The sequence below is a fragment of the Chanodichthys erythropterus genome, chromosome 19, assembly GCF_024489055.1.
Source record: "Chanodichthys erythropterus isolate Z2021 chromosome 19, ASM2448905v1, whole genome shotgun sequence".
Taxonomy (NCBI): Eukaryota; Metazoa; Chordata; class Actinopteri; order Cypriniformes; family Xenocyprididae; genus Chanodichthys; species Chanodichthys erythropterus.
The window spans coordinates 12089485-12111578 of record NC_090239.1 but is presented as its reverse complement, the minus strand read 5'-3'; the positions used below and the strand labels follow the sequence as shown (position 1 = coordinate 12111578).

Genomic DNA, 22094 nt, shown 5'->3' with positions numbered 1-22094 from the left:
TTCAGTCGAAAAGAAATTAAGGTTTTTTTATGAAAACATTCCAGAAATTTTTTTTCCATATAGTGGACTTCAATGGGCACCAAACAGTTGAAGGTCAAAATTACAGTTTCACTGCAGCTTCAAAGCGTTCTACACGATCCCAGATGAGGAATAAGGGTCTTATCTAGAGAAACAATCACTCATTTTCTAAAAAAATAAAAATAAAATTTTATACATTATAACCAGAAATGCTCATCTTGAACTAGCTCTTTTCTTCTTCTCTATTAGAATTCCAGCAGTGTAGACACTGCTAAGTGTAATACTGCCCTCCACAGGCCAAAGTTTGAACTAATTGTTATATACTATTGAACTAGCATATTGCATATAACAATTAGTTCAAACTTTGGCCTGTGGAGGGCAGTAATACACTTAGCAGCGTCTACACTGCTGGAATTCTAATAGAGAAGAAGAAGAGAGCTAGTTCAAGATGAGCATTTCTGGTTAAAATGTATAAAATTATTATTATTTTTTTTTTCTAAGAAAATGAGTGATTGTTTCTCTAGATAAGACCATTACTTCTCGTCTGGGATTGTGTAGAACAATTTGAAGCTGCAGTGAAACTAGTTTTGACCTTCAACTGTTTGGTGCCCATTGAAGTCCACTATATGGAGAAAAATCCTGGAATGTTTTCATCAAAAATCTTAATTTCTTTTCAACTGAAGAAAGAAAGACATGGACATCTTGGATGACATGGGGGTGACTAAATTATCAGGAAAAGTTTATTTAAAAGTGGACTAATCCTTTAATGACTGCTGAAAATTCTGCTTTGCATCACAGAAATAAAATACATTAAACAAGTTATTGTAAAATGTAATAATATTCCACAGTTTTTTTGCATTTTCAAATCAATGCAGCCTGTTTGGTGAGTTTTTTTTTTTTTATATTTTTGTTTTGTTTTGGTGAATTGGGTAGTTTTGCATTGATTTATTAAATAAAGGTAAATAACAGATGAATGGCTGAGACTTACCCGATGGAGGCCATTTCTTCCGTATCCAGGCAGAGATGATGTTTTAACTGTTTGGGAGTCTACAGAGGACAGAATACTTTTGTATACTGATGCCAGATTAAAGCTTTATTTGTTGTGATTCCTTTCAAAGTTATGTGGCATTATACCTGTGGTACAGTTAGCGTATTGGGAGTCAAAACGCTGGGCGGCCACACTTCGTACGTATCTCTCTCTGTTCATCTCCTTCTCCATCTCCTCCTTCAGAATGAGCTTCCCAAGTCCAGACTGGATCTGCAGTTAAATACAGTGAAGACTTAATATGAGTCATTTTGAATCTCAAGTAAATGTATCTTAAATTAAGAGTGTTTGGTTATTTGAACTGGAAAGCAAGTCAAAAAATACTGAGTAAAAAAATCATTTTTTTGCAGTGCAAACACCCCAAAATCTCTTAAACAGATGCAAAATTATCAGAAAAAGCACTGCGTGTTGTTTAAATGAAGTCATTGTTGTTCTTTTCAGTGCAAACATGCCATTTAGGTATGGCTGATGCGTAATAATTTCAGTGATTTTGGGTGATAAAACGATTCAGACAGCGTGTGTAAATAATGCTATGCAATGGAGCATAATTTGGCATATACTGTTTATGCATATAAGTGGTTGCTTGCTTTGACTAAAAAAATGACACAAGCAATGTGTAAGCATTAAAATGCTCTTGACCTTGCTGAGATGTTCTTCCTGAAGTTGTCTGCGCTTTAGTTGCTCTTCCTCTTCTTCGTCCCGTGACCGACTCCTCCCATCTGAGCCTGTACGTCCCGAACCATGAAAGGATTTTCAAATAAAACCAAAAAGAAACAAAGAAAAAATATTGAAATGAATGCAATATTGTCATGTCATTGTACCCATGGCGACCTTCAAACGGATCCTCTGAGTTGAGTTATACACATGGAAACAAAGCAATGGAAGAAAAATGACAACATGACTTAAATAAATAATAATATAAAACCATCATGAATAAAAATAACAATAAAAACATGATCAGATTGAGTGGTGTAATGATTTTTTTGATTGGATATGTCTTGGATTTATTGGTGTTGGCAAATCTTAGTTGGCAAATCTGTATGTAAAGTCATCTATTGTGTTCTTTGGATTTACTGCCATCACAGCAGGGTCTGGGGTAACCCGAAGGAAATAACAGGCTAAATTTACCAGCAGCAATCCAAGAGTTCTTCATACACATTGTATTGAGAGCATCATTTAATTCACAAAAGGCTTCCATTCGTTTTTGGTTACTGCAGGGTTACCTAAAGCAGCGAGGGACGGCGGACACGGCCAGTAGTCGGTCTCGATCTTTGCGGTTTCATCTGGCCGAGGGGCGTGGGCAGCAGGGAACTTGGATGATTTGATGATGTCATCAGCAGACTTGCTTTGCGCTGCCAGGGCAGCTGGATCTGAATCGGTATTTTGGGGGAACTGCACTATCAGTGACAGCCTCTCATAGGCTTTCAATAAGTGCAGTGCTGGACAATCAGTTCAAAGCATGACATTACAAGATTTTTATATGTAAACAAGTAAATTAAATATTCTGAATGTTTTTTTTAAACTTTGCATATGTATTTTTTTTATTTCTAGCCTTTTTTTTTTTAGTAAAACACCAATAGGGTGTATTCAAAGATAGTATCAAATGCTTTGAATGTCAATGGCCAGTACTGCATATAATAAAGGACTGTATAAAGTGGATAGAGCACACATGCTACTGTTTGCAAATGTATAGATTTTTATTATATTAAGCAAGCAGAACATGTATAAACTGTAGTTTGAAACCAGTAAATGGCAGAACTGTTCAAAAGGTGCCAATCGGTTTATTGAAACTATGTGTAGATTTATAGAGAATGCAAGATAGAGACCAAAGCAGAGCCATCTGAGGTGTCAGTGAATTTGTTATGGGATCTGGCAGGCTATAACTCCATGCAGTGAAAAGGCAGAATCAAAGTTTTTTTACGGCGGCTGTTAAAGAAGAGTATTTTAGTATCTTGTCGCTTGTGAGGAAGCAATAAATAAAGAAAAAAGAAGTCTCCGAGATGAGAAAAGTTTATGATGTCAAATGGTACTTACATGTAAACACAGGATGTGATCATAACATCATAACCACAAATTAATGGATGGATGGAGTCAACACACATAAACAAACATACATAAATATTAAAAATAATAGTCAGAAATCATGCTTGCGCACACACCATAATGACTGTCACTAAAAATGTTTTATGAGATGATAGATAGATAGATTAGATAAAGACAGAGATAGATAGATAGATAGATAGATAGAGACAGAGATAGACAGATAGATAGATAGATAGAGACAGAGATAGACAGATAGATAGATAAAGACAGACATAGATAGATAGATAGATAGATAGATAGATAGATAGATAGATAGATAGATAGATAGATAGATAGATAGATAGATAGATAGATAGATAGATAGATAGATAGATAGATAGATAGATAGATAGATAAACAACCATACCATGCTGTTTGTAGATTGGTGGTTTTCTATACATGTTAATGCCTTGGTCTGTGAATTAGAAAATAAAGATCTAGTTTTAATAACATTTTTATTACAGTCTTAGTCTCAAATAAAATGCTCCAATCAACCAGTTATGACAATGATTTGGGGAAAAGCGATGCATATAAAGTATGACCAAAATTTCTGAATTATATGTGGCAGTACATGTACTCAGCATAAGAGGTCATCAAACTGTACCATTAAAAAACAATAAATAAGAAAAAGCATAAATGCAGAATGGAGGGAGAGAGACAGAGCAGAAAAACTCTAGAGAAGAAAAACAGGGAGATGATGCTCCAGCTCCTACCTGGGATGTGGAAATGTTTAGGGGTCAGAGAGAGGGTCGGGGTGGCCGGCCGAGAGGAAAGGGGAGAACTCCGGCCACTGGATGGCTCAGTGCCTCCAAACAAGAAGAGCAGAATAAGCGGGAGAAAGAAAAGAACAAAAAAAGAATAAAAGAAGAAAAGAAAGAGAATAATGCCGGAATAAATCTTCACTGACGGAAAGATGGACGAACAGAAAAGGGCTTCAACAGAGAGGTGACAGAGAGACGGACTGGATCAGTGTGGGTCGGCCCCACGAAAGAGAACAGGTTTTGAAGGACAGACGGATTGGAAAGAGAGGAATGGCTCAGGAAAGCAGCATGCAAATACTTCACAGTCATGAACATGGTACCATTCACCACCGCAGTCACAAGGTACACATAAAATTCACACTTTTAGGAAGCCTTTGTGATTGATGCGATATGACTGAATATCCTTTAAAGGGCTAGTTTTTGCCTATATGAGGAAACAAGCATGCGACATATACACGTTCCAAAAAAATAGCGGGCTGCCTACATAGACAGCGTCTGCTCTCCTGCTGTTACAACAAAGCATGCATCTATGTTGCCTATATACACCCTTCACAGAGAAGGCAATCCCACAATGCACTCCAAATAAGTAGTGGTCCCACTTTATATTAGGTGTCATTAACTAATATGTACTTACTTAAAAAAATAAGTACAATGTACTTATTGTGTTCTTACTGTATTGCATAAACACTTTTGCTGCTATTCTTTTTGTTCAATTATCTAATTTCTTATTTTGTTCTTTAATTTTTGAGTTGAACATTTCTTGACAGTTTTGTGATATTCACTCATCGAACCACTTTAGCCTGTTTGTCAGTTATATATTTTCATGACAATCAAGCATATCCTCAGTAATAATAATAATAAAAACAACTGAATTATGCAGAATTACACTGAGTGTTTTAAAACACAAGTTTCATTTCAGTTAGGATGCAACCTTAGAAGACAGCTGCCTATGTAGGCAGTAAACAGCAAGGCAGCTCGCTAGATTTTGGAACAGAGGTATTAGTATAAGAATATTAGTAAAGTCCAGTGTTGGGGAAAGTTACTTTTAAAATGAATGCATGACAATATTGCGTTAAAAAGGTAACTAATTGCATTACTTAGTTACTTTTTATGGAAAGTAATGAGTTACGTTACTTTTCTCGTCTGGGCTGTTTGTTTTTCTAAAAGCAAAAAGTCCTATTTTTGTCAAATGTAAAGGCCTTTTCACACCAAAAGTCACATGAATAAGTCTTAGGCTGAAGGAAATGCAAATTCACGCCTGTACAGTAGAGGGCGCAGTTCACACAAGCCTTCCAGCTGTACTGTCATTCTGGAATATAGAAGAATAGGACTCACATTTAGTCTAAAACTAGTCTAGAATAATCATCCTGTTTACACACCTCTGGACTCCCAATTTCTCTCAACATGGTTACAGGAGAGGTATCAGTCAATAAATGGGAAAACAAAGTAACTTCCATTACTTGTTTGAAAAAAAGTAACTAAGATATTTGGTAATGCGATACTTTACTAGTTACTTGAAAAAAGTAATCTGATTACATATCTTGACTTGCTTGTAATTCGATTTCCCCAACACTGGTAATGTCACAGTGACTTGTTTAAATGTTGGTTAATAAACTGTCATCAAATGAATCTAATTCTGAATAGTCAAAACACAGGACCAGCATGCATCTGAACTGCCTCAACAACAGCCATGAAGCCAAGACATACCTATGCAGAAAGAATCTGTGGAGAGGACAGAGGGACATTACACACATGAGCATGTGATTAGTAAACGGTGCATTAGCAACTTGCATGTGCTTCAGTTGCATCTACAGATAAAAAGCAGCCCTTGAGCTCATAAGAGTGCCATTCAAGCATTTCAAGTCCAAGACTTGTGAATTTCAGGGCTGCTAAAAGCATGGCTTTACAAGCTAAAAAAAAATCAGTTCTCACATTCAAGACATTTCAGCAGGCCTGAATCAGAGGAGGGAGGTGGATTTGTATCTACAGAACGATACTGAAACTGAGAATGAGACGAAGAGGTCGGGCAACGGGGGTGGAGAGGCCTTACCTTTGTTATGGGGGAGGAAGTGATGTCGGAAGGGGGAGGTAGGGCGTGTGTCGCTGTTGCTGGTGCGCAAAGAGGAGCAGAGCTTCAGCATTCCTGCCAGCCGCTCAGGGAAGAGGAACAGAGGAGTAGAACGAAGGAAAAAAGAGGACGGAAGGAGCACACATGAGCAGAGGAGGAAGGAAAAAAGCTCAGGAGGAAACGGAAAGCAAGAAAAGGCCATGCGAGGCCACAAGGAGATCTCGCTCATCCATACACTCTGCTGGAATCCTATAGAGGGAGGATTTGGATCATTTCATTTGACTCACCTGGTCTGTGGAAGTGCTGGGGTGACTTTGAAAGGGGGGGTATGTAGTTATGGCGGTGGTAGACCGGAGAGCCGATGGAGCCCTGACTGGTGGATCTCTGAATGATGCGCTCCCTCATGTCATAGCAGCCCTACCGTGCATACACACACAACACAACATAACATAACATATGAAGGTTCAAAATATCATACACATTCACATTACTAAATGTTTCAAGACATGGTTAATGACATGTACTATTGGCTATACTGTAATAAAATAGCCTCTAACCTCAGCAGATGGGGTGGGAGACAGTGTCCTTGGAGACTGAAACATAACAGGAATAAGAGCTCTATTTAAGGATGCATCAGAATTTGCACTAAAATGTGGAGAGGAGACTGTATGCTAAATAGAGCAGGTCAGAAAACCAAACAATTGGATTAGGAATAGAAAGTTAAATCATGCCTCTGTGATTAGGCTTTTTAAGGTCAGAGTGGCTTTGGATATTAGGTAAGTTGTTAGATGAGTGAATATCACAAAACTGTCAAGAAATGTTCACCTCAAAGTCAAAAGTTTTAGATAAAGTCTCCTGCATTTAATTGATAAAAAAAAAAAAAAAAACAGTAAAACTGCAATATTGTGAATTATTACAAATTTTAAAAGTATTTTCCTGTGATAGCATTTTCAGCAGCCATTACTCCAGTCTTCAGTGTCACATGATCTTTCAGGAATAATTTTTTAAAGGTGCAGTATGTAAGAATTCTGTTCGCAAGAGGACTATTCAAAACAAAGGCATAGCTTGATGATGCCAAGTTTGAGTGTGGAATCTTGGGACATGTGGTCTTCATCTCAACAGATGGTGCAAAAGAATCGGCATAGGACTCGGGAAGAAATCATGTTCGTGGATGCGATTATTAATGTTACTGTAGTATGAAGCAGAGCAGGACCGAGTGTTGTGGGAGCTGAACGAGGCCACTGGAGCAATTGAGCAACACACGCCTCACGAGCAGCAGAACTTTTATTATGCCACAGTCGCCGGCGTCGCTTTTCCGGTCATGAGTATGAGGTAACGCAGCTCTGTTTATCATATTAGATACATTTGAGTGTGTTGAAAATAATGTTATAACGGCGGCTGCTGTGAGACACTGTTGCACACTGCAGTAAGCTAAATCGATTTTAGAATATCACAATAAATGCTGGATAGCTAGTGTTGATAAGTGGCATGCACTTAATTTGAAAACGTATTGTATGATGGAGAAAATCTGTATTAATGTTACTATAAATAAAGCTTCATCTGATTATGCTATGTTAGCTATTTGACAAAATAGTGTTTTTCTCTGAGGCATGGTAAAGCACGGTACTCACAAAAAATCAAGAAAACTAGATTTAAACAATAAGACTAAACATGTTGAGCTATATAACAATAATTAGTTTTCTGAAATATATCAAAGCAGTTGTTCCCTTGTCTATTAAAATGTGTAATATATTAACGCGTCTTTGGTGTTTCCATGGTTTCTACAAAATAAAACCGGAAACCGAGGGTAACGCGGGTATGACGCAATTGACAGGCGACTCCTCACACGTCCCGGAGCAATTTTCTCATGATTTACAAATAGTTGCAAACATTTGGGATGTTGTAGGTACTCAACTGAACAAAATATATAACACTGGCCTAGTGGTTTTTGGATATTTTACTGTAAAATTATTACATATTGCACCTTTAATATGCTGATTTGGTGCTTAAGACTATCATTTATTTTTATTATCAATGTTGAAAACAGTTGTGCTGCTTAATATTTCTTTTTTAAGAAATATGTAAGATTCTTTGATGAATAGAAAGTTCAAAAGAACTTTATTTAAAATATTAACTTTTTATACTAGCGCGACAAGTCTTTACTGTCATTTTTGATCAATTTAATGCATCTAATATTAATTTCTTTGAGAAAAAATCGTACCGACCCCAAACTTTTGAACACACACACGGACACACACGACAACTCTTCATAGACTAAATGGTTTTTATACTGTACAAACTGTATATTCTATCCCCCTACACTATCCCTACTCCTAAACCTACCCATCACAACTTTTGGCATTTTTTTTTTTATTTAAAAACAAAAACAAAACAAAAAAAAACACCATTTAGTATGTTTTTAAAGCCTTTTGGTTTACAAGGACACAGGAAGTGTCCATATAAACTTTATTTATGTTTTAATACCCATGTCATTATATACATTTGTGCCCTCATAAACCATATATAGGGTCAATTCAGAGTGATTGGGACACTTTTTGCCATTAAGAAGACTTGGAAAAAGTGTCCCAATCAATATATATATATATATATATAGAGAGAGGCTTAATTTTTTTAAACAATATGTAATTTCTTAGTTATTATTTGGGACATTTCTTTGTGAGATTCACCCAGCTATAGCAAGGACAAAGACAGACAGACAAACAGGACAAACACACTCCAGCAGCACACTCTTGCTTCTTTGTAGCCATTAATTATACAGAGTTCTTCCTCCAGCGTGCAAGGGACAGCTGAAGTTTAGTGCCATCTCCATCATAAGCACATTTAAGAGAGAGAAAAATGCAGCCACAGCTCACAACCTGACTGTGTCAGAGTTCAGAGGGAGGTCACTGACAACTTACTGTTTCTGCTGACAGTGAGGAAGGGTCTTGTGGCAGGGTCTGGGAATGTGGACACAGAATTAAAATCACTATAACGTATTATGTCATACGTCATGGAAAGAGTTGCATTTTCTGTGACCCAACATGCATTGCATGATGTTTTTAAATTAAATGAATGTAATGAAGGGCTTGCAGCGTCTGTTTTGAATGTTAGATGCTGTCTAATGTCATGATAAAGCCTTAATTGATACTTGACACAGATCAGTTAATTGAGAATGAGCCTGAATCTACATCATTGCCATGGCAGATTTAGAAGCTTCCTCAGCTTTCCACTGGGTTTTTGAGTACACACTTCAAGTGACTGTCACTTGGAGATTCTAGAGACTATGAAGGACTTACTTAGAGAGCAGCTTTTCAAATGAGACTGAGAGTACAGACAACGGCCAGTGAGATGAGCGAAACTAGGTGTGAGAGGCATTAGATGTTCATGCTTATTAAATTAGTTTAGTTTTTGTGAATAGGTTAGTTGTGTTCTTATTAGTTTGGGTTGGCAATCCACAAACTAATTGGTCATGTCAGCAGCCTTATTTCTATCCTGCTTACACTTACTGTGGCTCTGCCTCTTGTAGGGCTGCCACCTGAGGCTCTGACAGGCTGTAGGGGAGGAAAGGGTTGAGTTTGGTTACTCTAAAAACTTGTCAGTGACGCAAAAAAACGTTACGCATTAAAGGAATATTCTTGGTCTGTTACCTGAGATCATTTTTATTGACACACTGTAAAAGGAATTGTTGATTTAACTTAAAAAAGCAAGTTACCTGGTTGCCTTAAAATTTTGAGTTCATTGAAATAAAAAATTAATACAATGAGTTAATACAATGAAGGCGATTGGTTTAATAAACAGAAACGCAAAATATTATGTTATATCTGAACCACATAAATTATCCGAGTTGATTTGACAAAAGAAAAATGTTGTGAGAATATTTTTTACAGTGCAGTAATATACTTACAATGAATGGCTTACTAGCTAGTGGGTCGCACTGCAAAGAAAATAAACTATGCTTTTTCGAAAGTATAACATGATGTTGTAGCATAAAACTAGCATGATATAATCGCTTGCTTCTTTTTTGTGCAGTTATAGCTGCTTTACATGTCAAATCAAACTCATGTCATGAATGTAACCCCTCCGGTCCTACTCGCCCCGCTCCGAGCAGGACTCAAACTGGCATCTCCGGCATGGGAGGTGGGCGCGCTAACAAGGACGCTTTAGCGTCTTTAGTATCAGTTGCTAGCGCACCTCTTGAGATCAGGGGAGTGAGGTTTACTCACACTAGCTGGCCTCCGTTGCACTCACCCCCCTAAACCTCACTCCCATCAGGGTCACGGCACCAATGTAACCCCTCCCGATCAGCTCGTCCCACTCCGTGCAGGATTCGAACCAGCGCTTCCGGTACGGGAGGCAGGCACGCATTTGAGTCTGTCCATAACCATAATTTCCTGCACCTAAAGAAGTAGTCTCACCTCAGAAGGATGTTTTAGACAACTTCAAACTTTAAAGCTCAAAAAACAAACATTTTTGATTTAAGTAAGCGCTAACAAAAATGCTGACCCACTTGCTTGATAGGCTTCCATTGTAAATATTTTACTGTAAATGCATTTTCTGTTTGTTTATACACAATCAAAAACAGGTCTAAATTAGTGTATGTGGTAATAAACCACAGATGCAGATAAAAAAAAAAAAGGAATATTCCTTTAACATGCATCTTCATCACTGCAGACTGCCTGAGATCTGATTATGGTCACCAGGGGGCGCTGTGACACTGCTGTCTCTACACAGAGAATGCGCACAGGCGTTTTCAGGTACAGAAGAGCAATGTTTAATAGACAAAGGGAACCCAAGAGCAGTCACAGAGAATAAAAAAAAAAAAAACATCTCTCATACATTCTTTTCATGCATAGACATAGCTAACATGTTGACAGGAATACATGCGATGTACATGATCACATACAGAGAAATGAGCAAAAACACACACTTGCTCACATCTGCTCTGTGTGCGGCCTGAGAGCCTAAACCAATAGTGTTTTTTTGGAAAACTAATGGGATCATGGGGTCAGAGAGCTATTATAGTTACTGTGACAAAGTAGGGACCTGGGGATGGGATGGTATTATAACAAATATGGAGCATTGGGTCTGTCATATAGGAGTAGTCTGGTAGAGTCTGTGCCAGAAGGCTAAAGTGGCCAAAACCCAAGTGCAAGTGGTTTGGTAATGGAGACTAGACCAGTGGCTCTCAACCAGGGGGCCAGGGCTAGGCCAACTAGACTATACTGAAGAACAGGAATCTTAAATTTATAAAGAATGGCTGGTCACACATTTTTAGACAGGTGCACTGTCTGATTTGAGGTAAAATGGCTAGAGCTTAATTTTTATGAAAGCCACACCTAGTCCAAAAAATATGAGAATAAATATATATAAACATAAATCAGAGACATCATGTCTACTCAGCCATATAGTGGCTATATCTATCATTTTAGGTCATAATAGCACATCGTTTGTTAATCAGAAAGACACTAAAAGTTTACGATTCAGGTTACCTCTCCAGGGCTGTGCCTTCCTTGTCTTTCCAGGGTGGAGGAGGTGGAATGGAGAGACTCATAGGATATCATGTCTGGGCGCTCTATGTCATAAATGGCCTTGACTCTGGGAATGGCTGCTAGGTCCTTGTAATCAATAATCTCATTGTCTACTTTTGCCTGGAGGAAGGAGAGGATGAGGGACAGGGGAAGGGGACATATAGGTGGAGAAACACAGGGAGAAAAGGTGTTGATGAGGAAGAGGTCAGGACACAGGTCAAAGGTCATCCAAAGCTCTCACAAAGGTCATCACACGGGGTGAACACACTGTGGAAAGATGAACGCTGTTGCTGGAGGCATGCTTATGTCAAAAGCTAACCAACTTAACATTTGCTTAGCAGACTTTCAGTGTTAATGTAAATTTGTTTACATGCAAAAATGATGCTACAGATGTCAAATACAAGGCGAAGGCAAAGAGTGGAGAGAAGTTGAAACTCCTGTGCTTTTCCTGCATGTCCAGGAGTTTGTTTTTTTTACATTGACCCTGAAGTATACCAGCATCAGAATCCGTTGTGCATTGATTGGTAAGATCTGACAGACTCTGGAAACGATTGGGGGCGCCGATGAGCGGGACTCACATAGATGGTGTGACCTGGAGATCCAGGTATGCTAGAGCCAGGTCTCGAACAGATACTCTCAGACGATGACCTTGTGGGCTGCGGGAGAATGAGATGTTGTATTAGCAATAAGCTGAAGATAACAGACACACGTATTCCTAAACACACTCATGTCAGTGGGAAGCTTAAAGGGGTTGCTCAGCTACAAATGAACATTTTGTCATCAGTTACTCACGCTCATGTCATTTCAAAACTTTCTTTTTTCCATGGAACACAAAAGGAGAAGTTGTGAAGAATGTTCACAATGCTCTTTTTCTACAATGGAAGTGATTTTAAACTCCAAAAGAGCACCATAAAAGCATTGTAAAGTAACTCTATACACTATATAAGCTATATTTCACGTCTTCTGAAGCTTTCTGTGAGGAATATGCTGAAATTTAAATAGTTCTTGTTGGTCATATTTCACTTTCATTGCATTGAAAAGTGCAGCTTGGACATTTCGCTAAATATCTCTGTTTCATACAGGAAAAAACCTATGTGAAACCTGTGACTACATACATGTTATTTGAATGTTTTAATGTTTTTAGATACTTAATTGCATGTTAATCACAATTAAATGAAAATGTATTATAGTTTAAATGTATATTTAACTTATAGAGTGCTGTCACCCACCTAAGTAGCACATTATTATACAGTACATAATTTCATAATTACTTCTATCTTCTTTGAAATATGGTTAAAGTGTACTTCTGAATGTACTGACTGGCATTTACAGTAAACTAAAACATAATTCAATGTAATTTCTATTGATATTTTATCTAAATTATGTCATGTATTTAAAAATATTTCTAATTACACAAATTATGACATTGCAATTTAGTACTGATTTAAAATGTTAAACTTTTAATTTCACATTATTACAAAGTGTACTTTTTATAAGTGTGTTGTTAAGAAACAAAATAATGAAAGTACTCTCTTTATGTGGCCTTTTAATTAATATTATACAGTCCCTGCAAGTTTATATATACAGTTTTATAAAAATATTGAAAGTACACTACATGTGCACATTCAGCAATTAAGCACTTCTTTTACACAAGGAAATTCATACAGGTTTCAAAAGATATGAGTATGAATGACGAGAGTAAACGATGACAAAAATTTTATTTTGGGGTGAAGTAGGCACATTCTTGAGCTTTCATTAAGCAAAAATTAGAAAACCACAGGATTTCCAGCACTTATATCGCCTCATACTCCAACGCAAGCCTTCCCAAGATGCATTCGGTTTCACATCATACAATCAGTGCAGCCAATCCCTCAGATATGACTCTTGGTCAAATGTCACTAAAAACACCTGAATTGGACAATCTTTAGGAGCAGTATTCCGTACGAGAGGCCAGTTATGCTACATGGTGAGCTCATATCTGAGACCGTTCTGTATGAAGAGTCAAACAGCCGTCATTACTGTAATGGTGAATGGAGCCCTGGAGGGCTTGAGCCACATGCCTGCAGCAGTGAAAAGCGCAATGATTCACACACAGGCTGTTATGGGGAAGTTGGCGAAGGCGGAAAGCCCTCTGCTGGTGGGTGACTGCAAATGCAAGAGCTGCAAAACACATTCAGGGGTTCCCCCACTCTGCTGCCAGAAGCAGAATACAGTACCTGCCTTTCTGATTGGTGCAGAGAGGTTACTGAGGGTGGGAGGGGCTGTGAAGGGAGGAAAAGGCATCGCAGGATATGACATCACACTCAACAAAACACTTGAATCATACACCTTAGCCAGCGGTCATCTAACTCAAGCACTACATCCATAGTCATCTACTCGCAGCCTTGCTTGCTATCCTATGCATGCGGGCAGATCCTACTTTCAGGTTTTGTGGGATATAAGGTTATTTTTGTGAAATTATAACATCTCCATGAGGATTATAACCTTAAAACTTGCAGGAGGAGAGAGCAAGCATATTCTTATTGTGTATGTGTGCTGGTTCACTCTTGCTGAGGGGGGTACCAGTCAAAAATTTGCAATATTTTCAATTTTTTGTTTTTGAAAAAAAGTCTCTTATGCTCACCAAGGCTGCATTTATTTGATCAAAAATACAGTAAAAGGAGTAATATTGTGAAATATTTTTGTTTAAGTAAACACAGCCTTTGTAAGCATGAGAGACTTCTTTTAAAAACATTAAAAAATCTTAATTATTCCAAACGTTTGACTGGTAGTGTACAGTAATTTAACTAATATGAAGCTAATAAAACACACAGCAGTTCAGTCTTGCTTCGGAGTAAAGCAGGACGGTTGTTGGAGGAAGCTGTGTTAGCCGAAAGCATTGCAGTTTGGAGGGAGTGCAGAGCAGAAGACTGCAAACCTCACGACTGCCCAGGGGACGCAGGCCCAGTCGAGAGCCACCTGGGCCCCGGCTCTGAATCTGAGACTGGGGGTAAAAGATATCAAACGGACTGGGTTTTCCTTTAGGATGTTGCCAAGCTGCCTAAGGAGGAGAATCACAACAGAATGGACAAAATACTCACTGACAAACACACACATACACTCACTAGAGCACCTGAGACTTAATTTTAACTTTGGAGTCACTGGGGGAAGTTTTGAAACATGCTTTGAAGAATGTGAGCATTTCAAACATCTCCCAGGGTTTCGTAGACTGTTGTTTTTGGGATGTAGATGTTGTTTCTGGGAACAATATGAGGGAGGAGCTCAGCAAAGTTTTCTCTTCCAGAGAGAGACAGGTTTGATTAAGTGACTGACTGGCTGACAGTAAGTGTTTAGATAGATAGATACTCACTCTGTACTTCTCTTCCACTCTACTGTTGTTCTTACAGTCTGGATGCCATACTGTAGAACCTTTGGGAGATAGAAATCAAGACAAAATACATGGGTGGGGTATATCAGAATTATATTACCACATGATTGCACATTCCAACAACACATTTTCTTAATTATAGTGTTGACCTCATTCATGAAGCTCAACCAGTCATCCCTGTTAAAAAAGTCACCAAATATTTTTTTTCCTTAATTTATGGGAAATAATACTATTATCCCATCTAATTATGGGAAATATAATGTGTGTGTGTGTGTGTGTGTGTGTATGCAAAAAATTCAAACCCCATGAACAATGAATACTTTGAATACTTTGAACAATGAATATATATATATATATATATATATATATATATAATATATATATATATATATATATATATATTAATTATGCTGATAACATAGTTACAAAATAATAACAAAATCAGCTGTATTTAGACAAGTCACAAATAATGGCAACTGTATTAAAACAGCTGTATTTGGACTTGTCTCAATGATAAAAGGGTTACAAAAACGGCAATACCCATGAGCAATGAACAGATAATAAAACAACTCATATAATATTTATTTTGACTTTCAACGCTGTTACCAAAGTTATCATAATAAAAAAAAATCAAACAAATGTTTTCTTTAATTTACAGAAAATATCAATTTATCAATAATGACAGTTTTGTTTTATTTTACTTTTTGAAAAAATAACAAAATAATCTGTATTTAGACAAAAAACACAAACAATGAAGTGAAACAACAACAACTTAGTTTGAACCCTGTTACCAAAGTTATCATAACAAAAAATAATCAAACAAATGTTTTCTTTAATTTATGGAAAATATAAATTTATCAATAATGACTATTTTATTTTATTTACTTTTTGATAAAATAACAAAATGAGCTGTATTTAGACATGAACAATGAACTGAAAATAAAACATAGTTTATAGTTTGACTTTCAACCCTGTTACCAAAGTTAACGTAATAAAAATGATCAAATAAACATTTAATATAAATATATGTGACGAGCAGGGCGGGCGAGAGCCGTGAGGGAACGGCGCAAGCCGCGAGTGATGAGCATCACCTGCGAGGCGCGCCGGCCTCGAGTCTCAAACGGAGGAGCTCCGGAAGCATAAAAGGAGGATCGACGTCAGTGAAGGACGAGAGAGGACCAGGCCTGGACTTTATTTTATGTTTTATTATGTTTGTGTGGCCGGCATTACTTTCGTTTTGTTCTTTGTTTATTTTGAAGTAAAGTTTTGTTGAACGTTCGCCGGTTCCCGCCTCCTTCTTCCCGTATATACGAACTGTGTTACAATATATAACTAATATTTTATTTTATTCAAAATCAGCTGTATTTAGACATGTCCCAAAGTATGGCATTAAACAATGAACAGACAATAAAACCCCTATTTAGTATAATATTTAGTTTCAAGGGTAATTTTGTAGAATTTTGATGGAAGGTTCCAGCAAAGCTTCCAATCCTCTGTACTAAATGTAGCATTAAATTTTGTGCTCACCCTGTAGGTACATCTCCTCTCCCTCCGTGAACATTTGATTGCACCTGCTGCATCGTGCACAGCTTGGATGGTAGTGCTTATCTCCTGCCTGTGAGGGGAAAAGGTCAACATTCAGAGGTCAACAGATTTCACAAGAAAAAACATTCCAGTGAGACACAAAACAGACTAAAATACATGTTTCTTAACAGCTGTGGCAAAGCGGAACAGTCTGCGGGGGACAAAACAGGTGTGCAGTCATTTCATTGCACTTCACTTATTCTAAAAGAAGGCGTGTATGTGTGTGTGTGTTGTCAATGAATGAAGCTCTGTTAAGATCTGCAGAGTCACTGTCTGCAGCACACTATCCCGTATTACCTTACCCTGCCACACAAAAATACCTTCCTGACCTCCGGATGCTTCCAGGTCAAGAGAACAATAGAGGCATAAAGGCATTCACACATACACATGCTTGCTTGACAGACACATAAATAGAGATTTTATTTTATAGTTTTAGACAGCTGTGTAATGTTTGCGTACAGGATTTGAACCTGCATCACCCTGCTCAACATTTCAGAAGCACGTGCTCTAACCACCGCAACACGGCCCGTCAGCCACAGCTAAGAGCTGGAATGCTGATATCTGAAAGCTGGCAGGTTCACTGCAGTCTGTCAGTCTTTTGACTTCTGGAAGGTCATCCTCAATCACAAGCAGAAAAATCGAAAGTTGATCACTGGGCATGACCACATGGAGCCCCTGCAACGATTTAGGGCTTTCAGATATACAGTACACTACTGTCAGTAAGATTTTTCAAAGAAATTAATACTTTTATCCAGCAAGGATGCATTAAATTGATCACATTGCAGTAAAGACATTTATAATAAATATAAAAAAATTATAAAAAAATATTTATTTTGCTGTTCTTTTAATTGTTCTATTCATAAAAGAATCTTGAATGAAAAAGTATGGTTTTCACAAAAATATTAAGCAGCTGTAATGTTTATAAGAAATGTTTCTTGAGCAGCAAATCAGCATATTAGAATGATTTCTGAAGGATCATGTGACACTGAAGACTGTAATGACTGCTTAAACTTTTTTGGTCACGGGAATAAATTACTGTACATTTAAAAAAAAAATGAATTAAATTAAACTAATAATATTTCACAATTTTTCTGTTTTTACTGTATTTTTGATCAAATAAATGTGGCCTCAGTGAACACAGGAGACATCTTTTGAACAAAATCTTACTAACTCCAAACTTTTGAATGGTAGTGTATATAGCAGTCACAGCTCAAGGTCCAGTACATTCCACATAATATACATATGATTGTGTGTGTGTGTGTGTGTGTGTGTGAGAGTGAGGTCTTCACTCTGGGTTATGTAGCGCACAGCTGTAAGTCATCTGCAGTATTGTTACATCATTCTGCTGCTTTCAGTTAGCTCTGGGAATGCTGATGAGCCCTGCAGTTCTGACATCTCTCTCTCCTTCAAAACCTGCTCAAAATTGATTTCTTAATTTGTTAAATATTCTCTCCTTCTTCATTGTTTTTACTTTGTAAAAGCATAGTTTACGCCAAAATTGATTTACTGAACCTTGTGTTATTTAAAACATTTCTTTCTTCTGTGGAACAAAAACGAAGAATATTCTGAACTCTCTTTTCCATATAATGAAAGTGAATGAGCAGTGCCACCATAATCAAAACAGTGGTCCATACTTGTCCAGGTGTTGCATGTCAAACAGACTGAAATTTTGTCACTCACTGCTAATTTTCGCTCTTCAGAAGCTCTAAAATGAACTACAAAAATCATAGAGGCTACATAATAAATGGAATTTTTTGACACTTTGATGTGTCTATATACACTAAGCGCAAATAGCGTCTATTGCGTCAATGTCTGGTTGGGCCACTCAAGTATTAAAAAAGATGCATGGCAATCAAGATTCTCAGTGGCGTAGCAATATTGAGTAAGGCTTGCAGATCTGGCTTTTAACAAGCTCGCATTTATTTTCAATAAAAATGAAAATAATGTTCTAAAAGTGGAAATAAACTGTGAACGAGTGTTTAATAATATTAAAAAGTGTTCATTGGGAAGGGTTAGGGGAAGGTGGAGGGAGGGTTTTTATTCTCCCAATAAGGCAGCATCCATTTAATAATTTTAATAAATATTCTATCATATATATACTCTATGATATTATTGCATCCTGTTAATGTACAAAAATACTGAGGTGCAAATAACATCTGCCAATATAAAGTATAGACAGCATAAAATTACTATTTACGCTTATTGCAAAGAACTGATACTTTTACATGGTGTAATTTTCACCTAGTGTAAACAGAATATCGCTAAGAAAATCCTGCTATTTTCACTTAGTGTAAATAGCATCTACAGCTATTTGCACTTGCTGTAAATAGGATCTATCACTAAGAAAATATGCTATTTTCACTTAATGTAAATAACATCTATTTCTATTTACACTTAGTGCAAATAGCCGCTGCCATTTCAATTACCATCTTTTGTCACACAAAGTTATTTATTGGCTTCAGACAAATTGGAATATAGCACTGGACTACTTTTTAAAACATTTTATGATGCATTTTGAAGCTTAACAAAGTGTTGCCAGAACATCCTTCAAAATATCTCCTTCTGTGTTTCACTGAAAAAAGAAAAATCAAAAGGTTTGGAAAGGCATGAGTGAAATTGTTAATTGCTCTTTGAAATTTAATCCATATGTTCACAGGAGCTGTACTGCACCAACATAACATAAAGCTTTGTTTATCTTGCTTCTCATACGGGCAAACAATTCACTTGTTTTGTTGTTCCTCTATCAGCTGGAGCTCTGCACGCTAAAGAGGGAGTCGCCCATTTGGCTCCTCTGCAGGGGAAACATCCCATGGTCCTCTGCTGTCTTGAACTATGAGGCAATGCAGCTGAAACGCATGATTTCACACAGATGTGACCCCTCGGCTCCCGGGCCTCCTCGCCATGGCAACAAGGCCATGCAACACTTTTCCAGTAAACAAACCAGAATGACAACATGTTCAACCTCTGTGAGTAGCACTCTGTCTGAGTGAGACGGCTGCCAGTCATTTCCTATTGCATCAATAGAAGCAAACACAGAAAACATAGCGCACCAAACTCCGGGGCCAAGAAGAGTCCACGCCTCTGCTTCAGCCCAGATGGAGGGGTGTGGACTGAAGACAGAGCCAGAGAGAAACAGCAAGGGGAATAACGACTGGGGAATGCAAAGGGGAAACAAAAAATCTGGGAGAAAGAAAAGAGAGAAAGTGCTATTATATACTAACTATAATAACTATTATTTTGGATGCTGGTTGTTGATGTGCGACTGCCACCTTAACCAGCAAGACTCAAAAGATATTTAGATCTAAATGTAAGATTTGTGTATTTTGAATTGCATATAAAATTTCCCTCCATTTGGATTATGTGATGCATATTTGCCAGTCATACATAAATGAAGGTTTCAGTAATAGTACCAAAAAACTGAATGCGTTTGAAATACACACGGGGTATATATTTTTATCATCAATAAATCCTATTCGTTATGTATCTCGTACATTTTAACTAATTGAATATTGTTTGTTTCACAGCTAGCCATATTTTAACTGAAAAAATTGGTTTTCACAATGAACAGATTTGTGCTGTTTCTAAGCTATTTGAATAAATGCATTTTAAAAATATAATTATTTAAATAAAATCAAATAGGTGCAAATAATAATAAACTATGCTTTGATTTTAGTGCAGAAATCTTTCGGTTTCATTTATGCATGACTGAAAAACGCATTAAGTTTATTAGTTTATTTTAAATTGCGTAATTCAAATAGATGGAAATTATACAATTAAAATACATAAATCTTAAATTTAGGCCTAAAGATTTTTTCAGTGCACATCAAAAGCACCATACTGAAATAAAGAAATAACAGCTCAAGGGGCCGTTCACACAGAACGTGTTTTTCTATTACACTGCACTTCTTTTCCCTTGTTTTTCAACGTAAACGCGCGATAGACGAACGTCTTTAACTGTTGCGCTCGTGTCTTTTGCAGCATCACGCGCATGACATGGCGTTCTAAAAATGCAGTAAAAATAGTTCAACTTTTCCAGACCTTGCCCTTTTTTCATTCCACCAACCTGTGTCTCATGTTTTTAACAGCAAAAACGCATTCTGTGTGAACATGCTCTAAGGTGATTTGCTGGTCTTAGTTGGTTTCCAAGTCTGTCTAAAATGGTGCTCAGAAGGTCTAACTGTCTCCTACTCTGGTTAAGCTGGTGTTCAGCTAGTTTAGCTAGTCAGCTGGTCTTCTAGTGCCGACATAAGCCCAAAATTGGTCTAAACTCATCAAACCAGACCAGCTTGCCCAAGCCAAGTGAGTAGACCAGGTTGATCACCGCATGGTCCAGCACAGGAAATTTTTGCTGGTCTTTTCAGTAAGGTTGCTATCATGTGTAGTGTGTGTGTGAATGAATGCCAGTAGGAGTCATTTTCATCTGAAGTATTGTGTTGAACGACTCACAGTATGTATTGTTTTTTATATGTTCTCTCTCAGCTGAACTAAAACACTCCACTCTACAAACCTTCACACTGAGGAAAGAGTCAGACAAGTGAATCTGACAAGGTGCTGTTTGCTGAGATATTGGCCACTATTACAGCAAACCGAAAAACGACACTCTCTGAGAAAGACCCAACAGTCACAAACAGCAAAAAAGAGAGAGAACAGATCCAAAAGAAAAAGAAAACACAAATGAGATCTCTTTAACATAACAATTACTTTTCCTAGAAAGCAATTAGATTAAATGGAGACCAAATGAAGACTTTTACTTGAGTTTCCCCAGATAATTCCCTTTCATGTGTCTCCATAGAGGCTCAGAAAAGATCATAAATTGTGCTCATTTAATACTTATGCTATCTTTCGAAAGTTTGGGATCAGGTAAGATTTTTGAAAATAAGTGTCTTATGCTCACCAAGAATGCATTTGTATGATCAAAAATTCAGGAGAAATTTTAATATTGTAAAATATTATTACAATTTAAAATAACTGTTTTCTATTCAAATATATTTTAAAATGTAATTTATTCCTGTGATGGCAAAGCTGAATTTTCAGCATCATTAATCTAGTTTTCAGTGTCATATGATCAATAATAATATCCTGATTTGTTTCTCAAAAAACATTTCTTATTACTATCAATGTTGTGCTGGATTCTCTCAGGATTCTGTATTGGATATAAAGTTCAAACGAAGGCTTTTATGTGAAACCGAAAGGCATTTATTTGAAATCTTTTGATCAAATTTTGATCAATGCATCCTTGCTGAATAAAAGTAAGAAATATTAACTTCTTCGAAAAAATAACGACCCTAAATTTTGTAACGCAAGTCTGCACTCAAAAGTTAAAACTCCACATAAAATTCTATTGAAACTAAATTATGTGAGCTATGATATCTATATTCATGTTATAACTATGTAATCCTACTCTGTCATCTATTTTTATTTTCTCTTTAAAAAAAAAAAAAATTTGAAAAAATATCTGTGACAAAGTTACTTAAATTAGGCACAACTGAGAACACTATTAGGTCTTGTGAACCTCAAAAGAACAACTGTGCAATTTCCCTCTGGGCATCTGGTACACTTTGGATGTGTGTGTGTGTGGTGAGATAACGCAGGGCCAGCTGGTGCGGCAGACTTGTCATTTCTGGATAGTGTCATTAGACAC

At 37.1% G+C, this 22094-nt stretch overlaps 1 protein-coding gene across 29 annotated transcripts in view; it reads right to left on the bottom strand.

Annotated features, from left to right (window-relative positions):
• ablim1b (actin binding LIM protein 1b) overlaps nucleotides 1–22094 on the bottom strand; it is a 104370-nt gene that overhangs the window by 5143 nt on the left and 77133 nt on the right. For 6 of the 29 annotated variants that reach the window (XR_010892713.1, XR_010892715.1, XR_010892695.1 and 3 more), the window contains 18 exons: nucleotides 16397–16484; nucleotides 14852–14910; nucleotides 14420–14542; nucleotides 13719–13763; nucleotides 12081–12158; nucleotides 11464–11622; nucleotides 9475–9525; nucleotides 8893–8931; nucleotides 6532–6567; nucleotides 6262–6391; nucleotides 5957–6049; nucleotides 5839–5859; nucleotides 3859–3951; nucleotides 3513–3560; nucleotides 2287–2433; nucleotides 1703–1788; nucleotides 1153–1276; nucleotides 1007–1065 (listed from right to left, as the gene is read on the bottom strand). Coding sequence is in view for 2 of the 29 variants with exons in the window: in XM_067369630.1 (XP_067225731.1) it covers nucleotides 1007–1065; nucleotides 1153–1276; nucleotides 1703–1788; nucleotides 2287–2433; nucleotides 3513–3560; nucleotides 3859–3951; nucleotides 6262–6391; nucleotides 6532–6567; nucleotides 8893–8931; nucleotides 9475–9525; nucleotides 11464–11622; nucleotides 12081–12158; nucleotides 13719–13763; nucleotides 14852–14910; nucleotides 16397–16484 (1242 nt within the window). In the remaining 27 variants the exon portion in view is untranslated. Of the gene's footprint in view, nucleotides 1–1006; nucleotides 1066–1152; nucleotides 1277–1702; nucleotides 1789–2286; nucleotides 3093–3512; nucleotides 3561–3858; nucleotides 3952–5613; nucleotides 5629–5838; nucleotides 5860–5956; nucleotides 6050–6261; nucleotides 6392–6531; nucleotides 6568–8892; nucleotides 8932–9474; nucleotides 9526–11463; nucleotides 11623–12080; nucleotides 12159–13718; nucleotides 13764–14419; nucleotides 14543–14851; nucleotides 14911–16396; nucleotides 16485–22094 lie in introns of those variants that run through there. The other 23 variants (XR_010892697.1, XR_010892698.1, XR_010892696.1 and 20 more) reach the window with 23 other exon arrangements.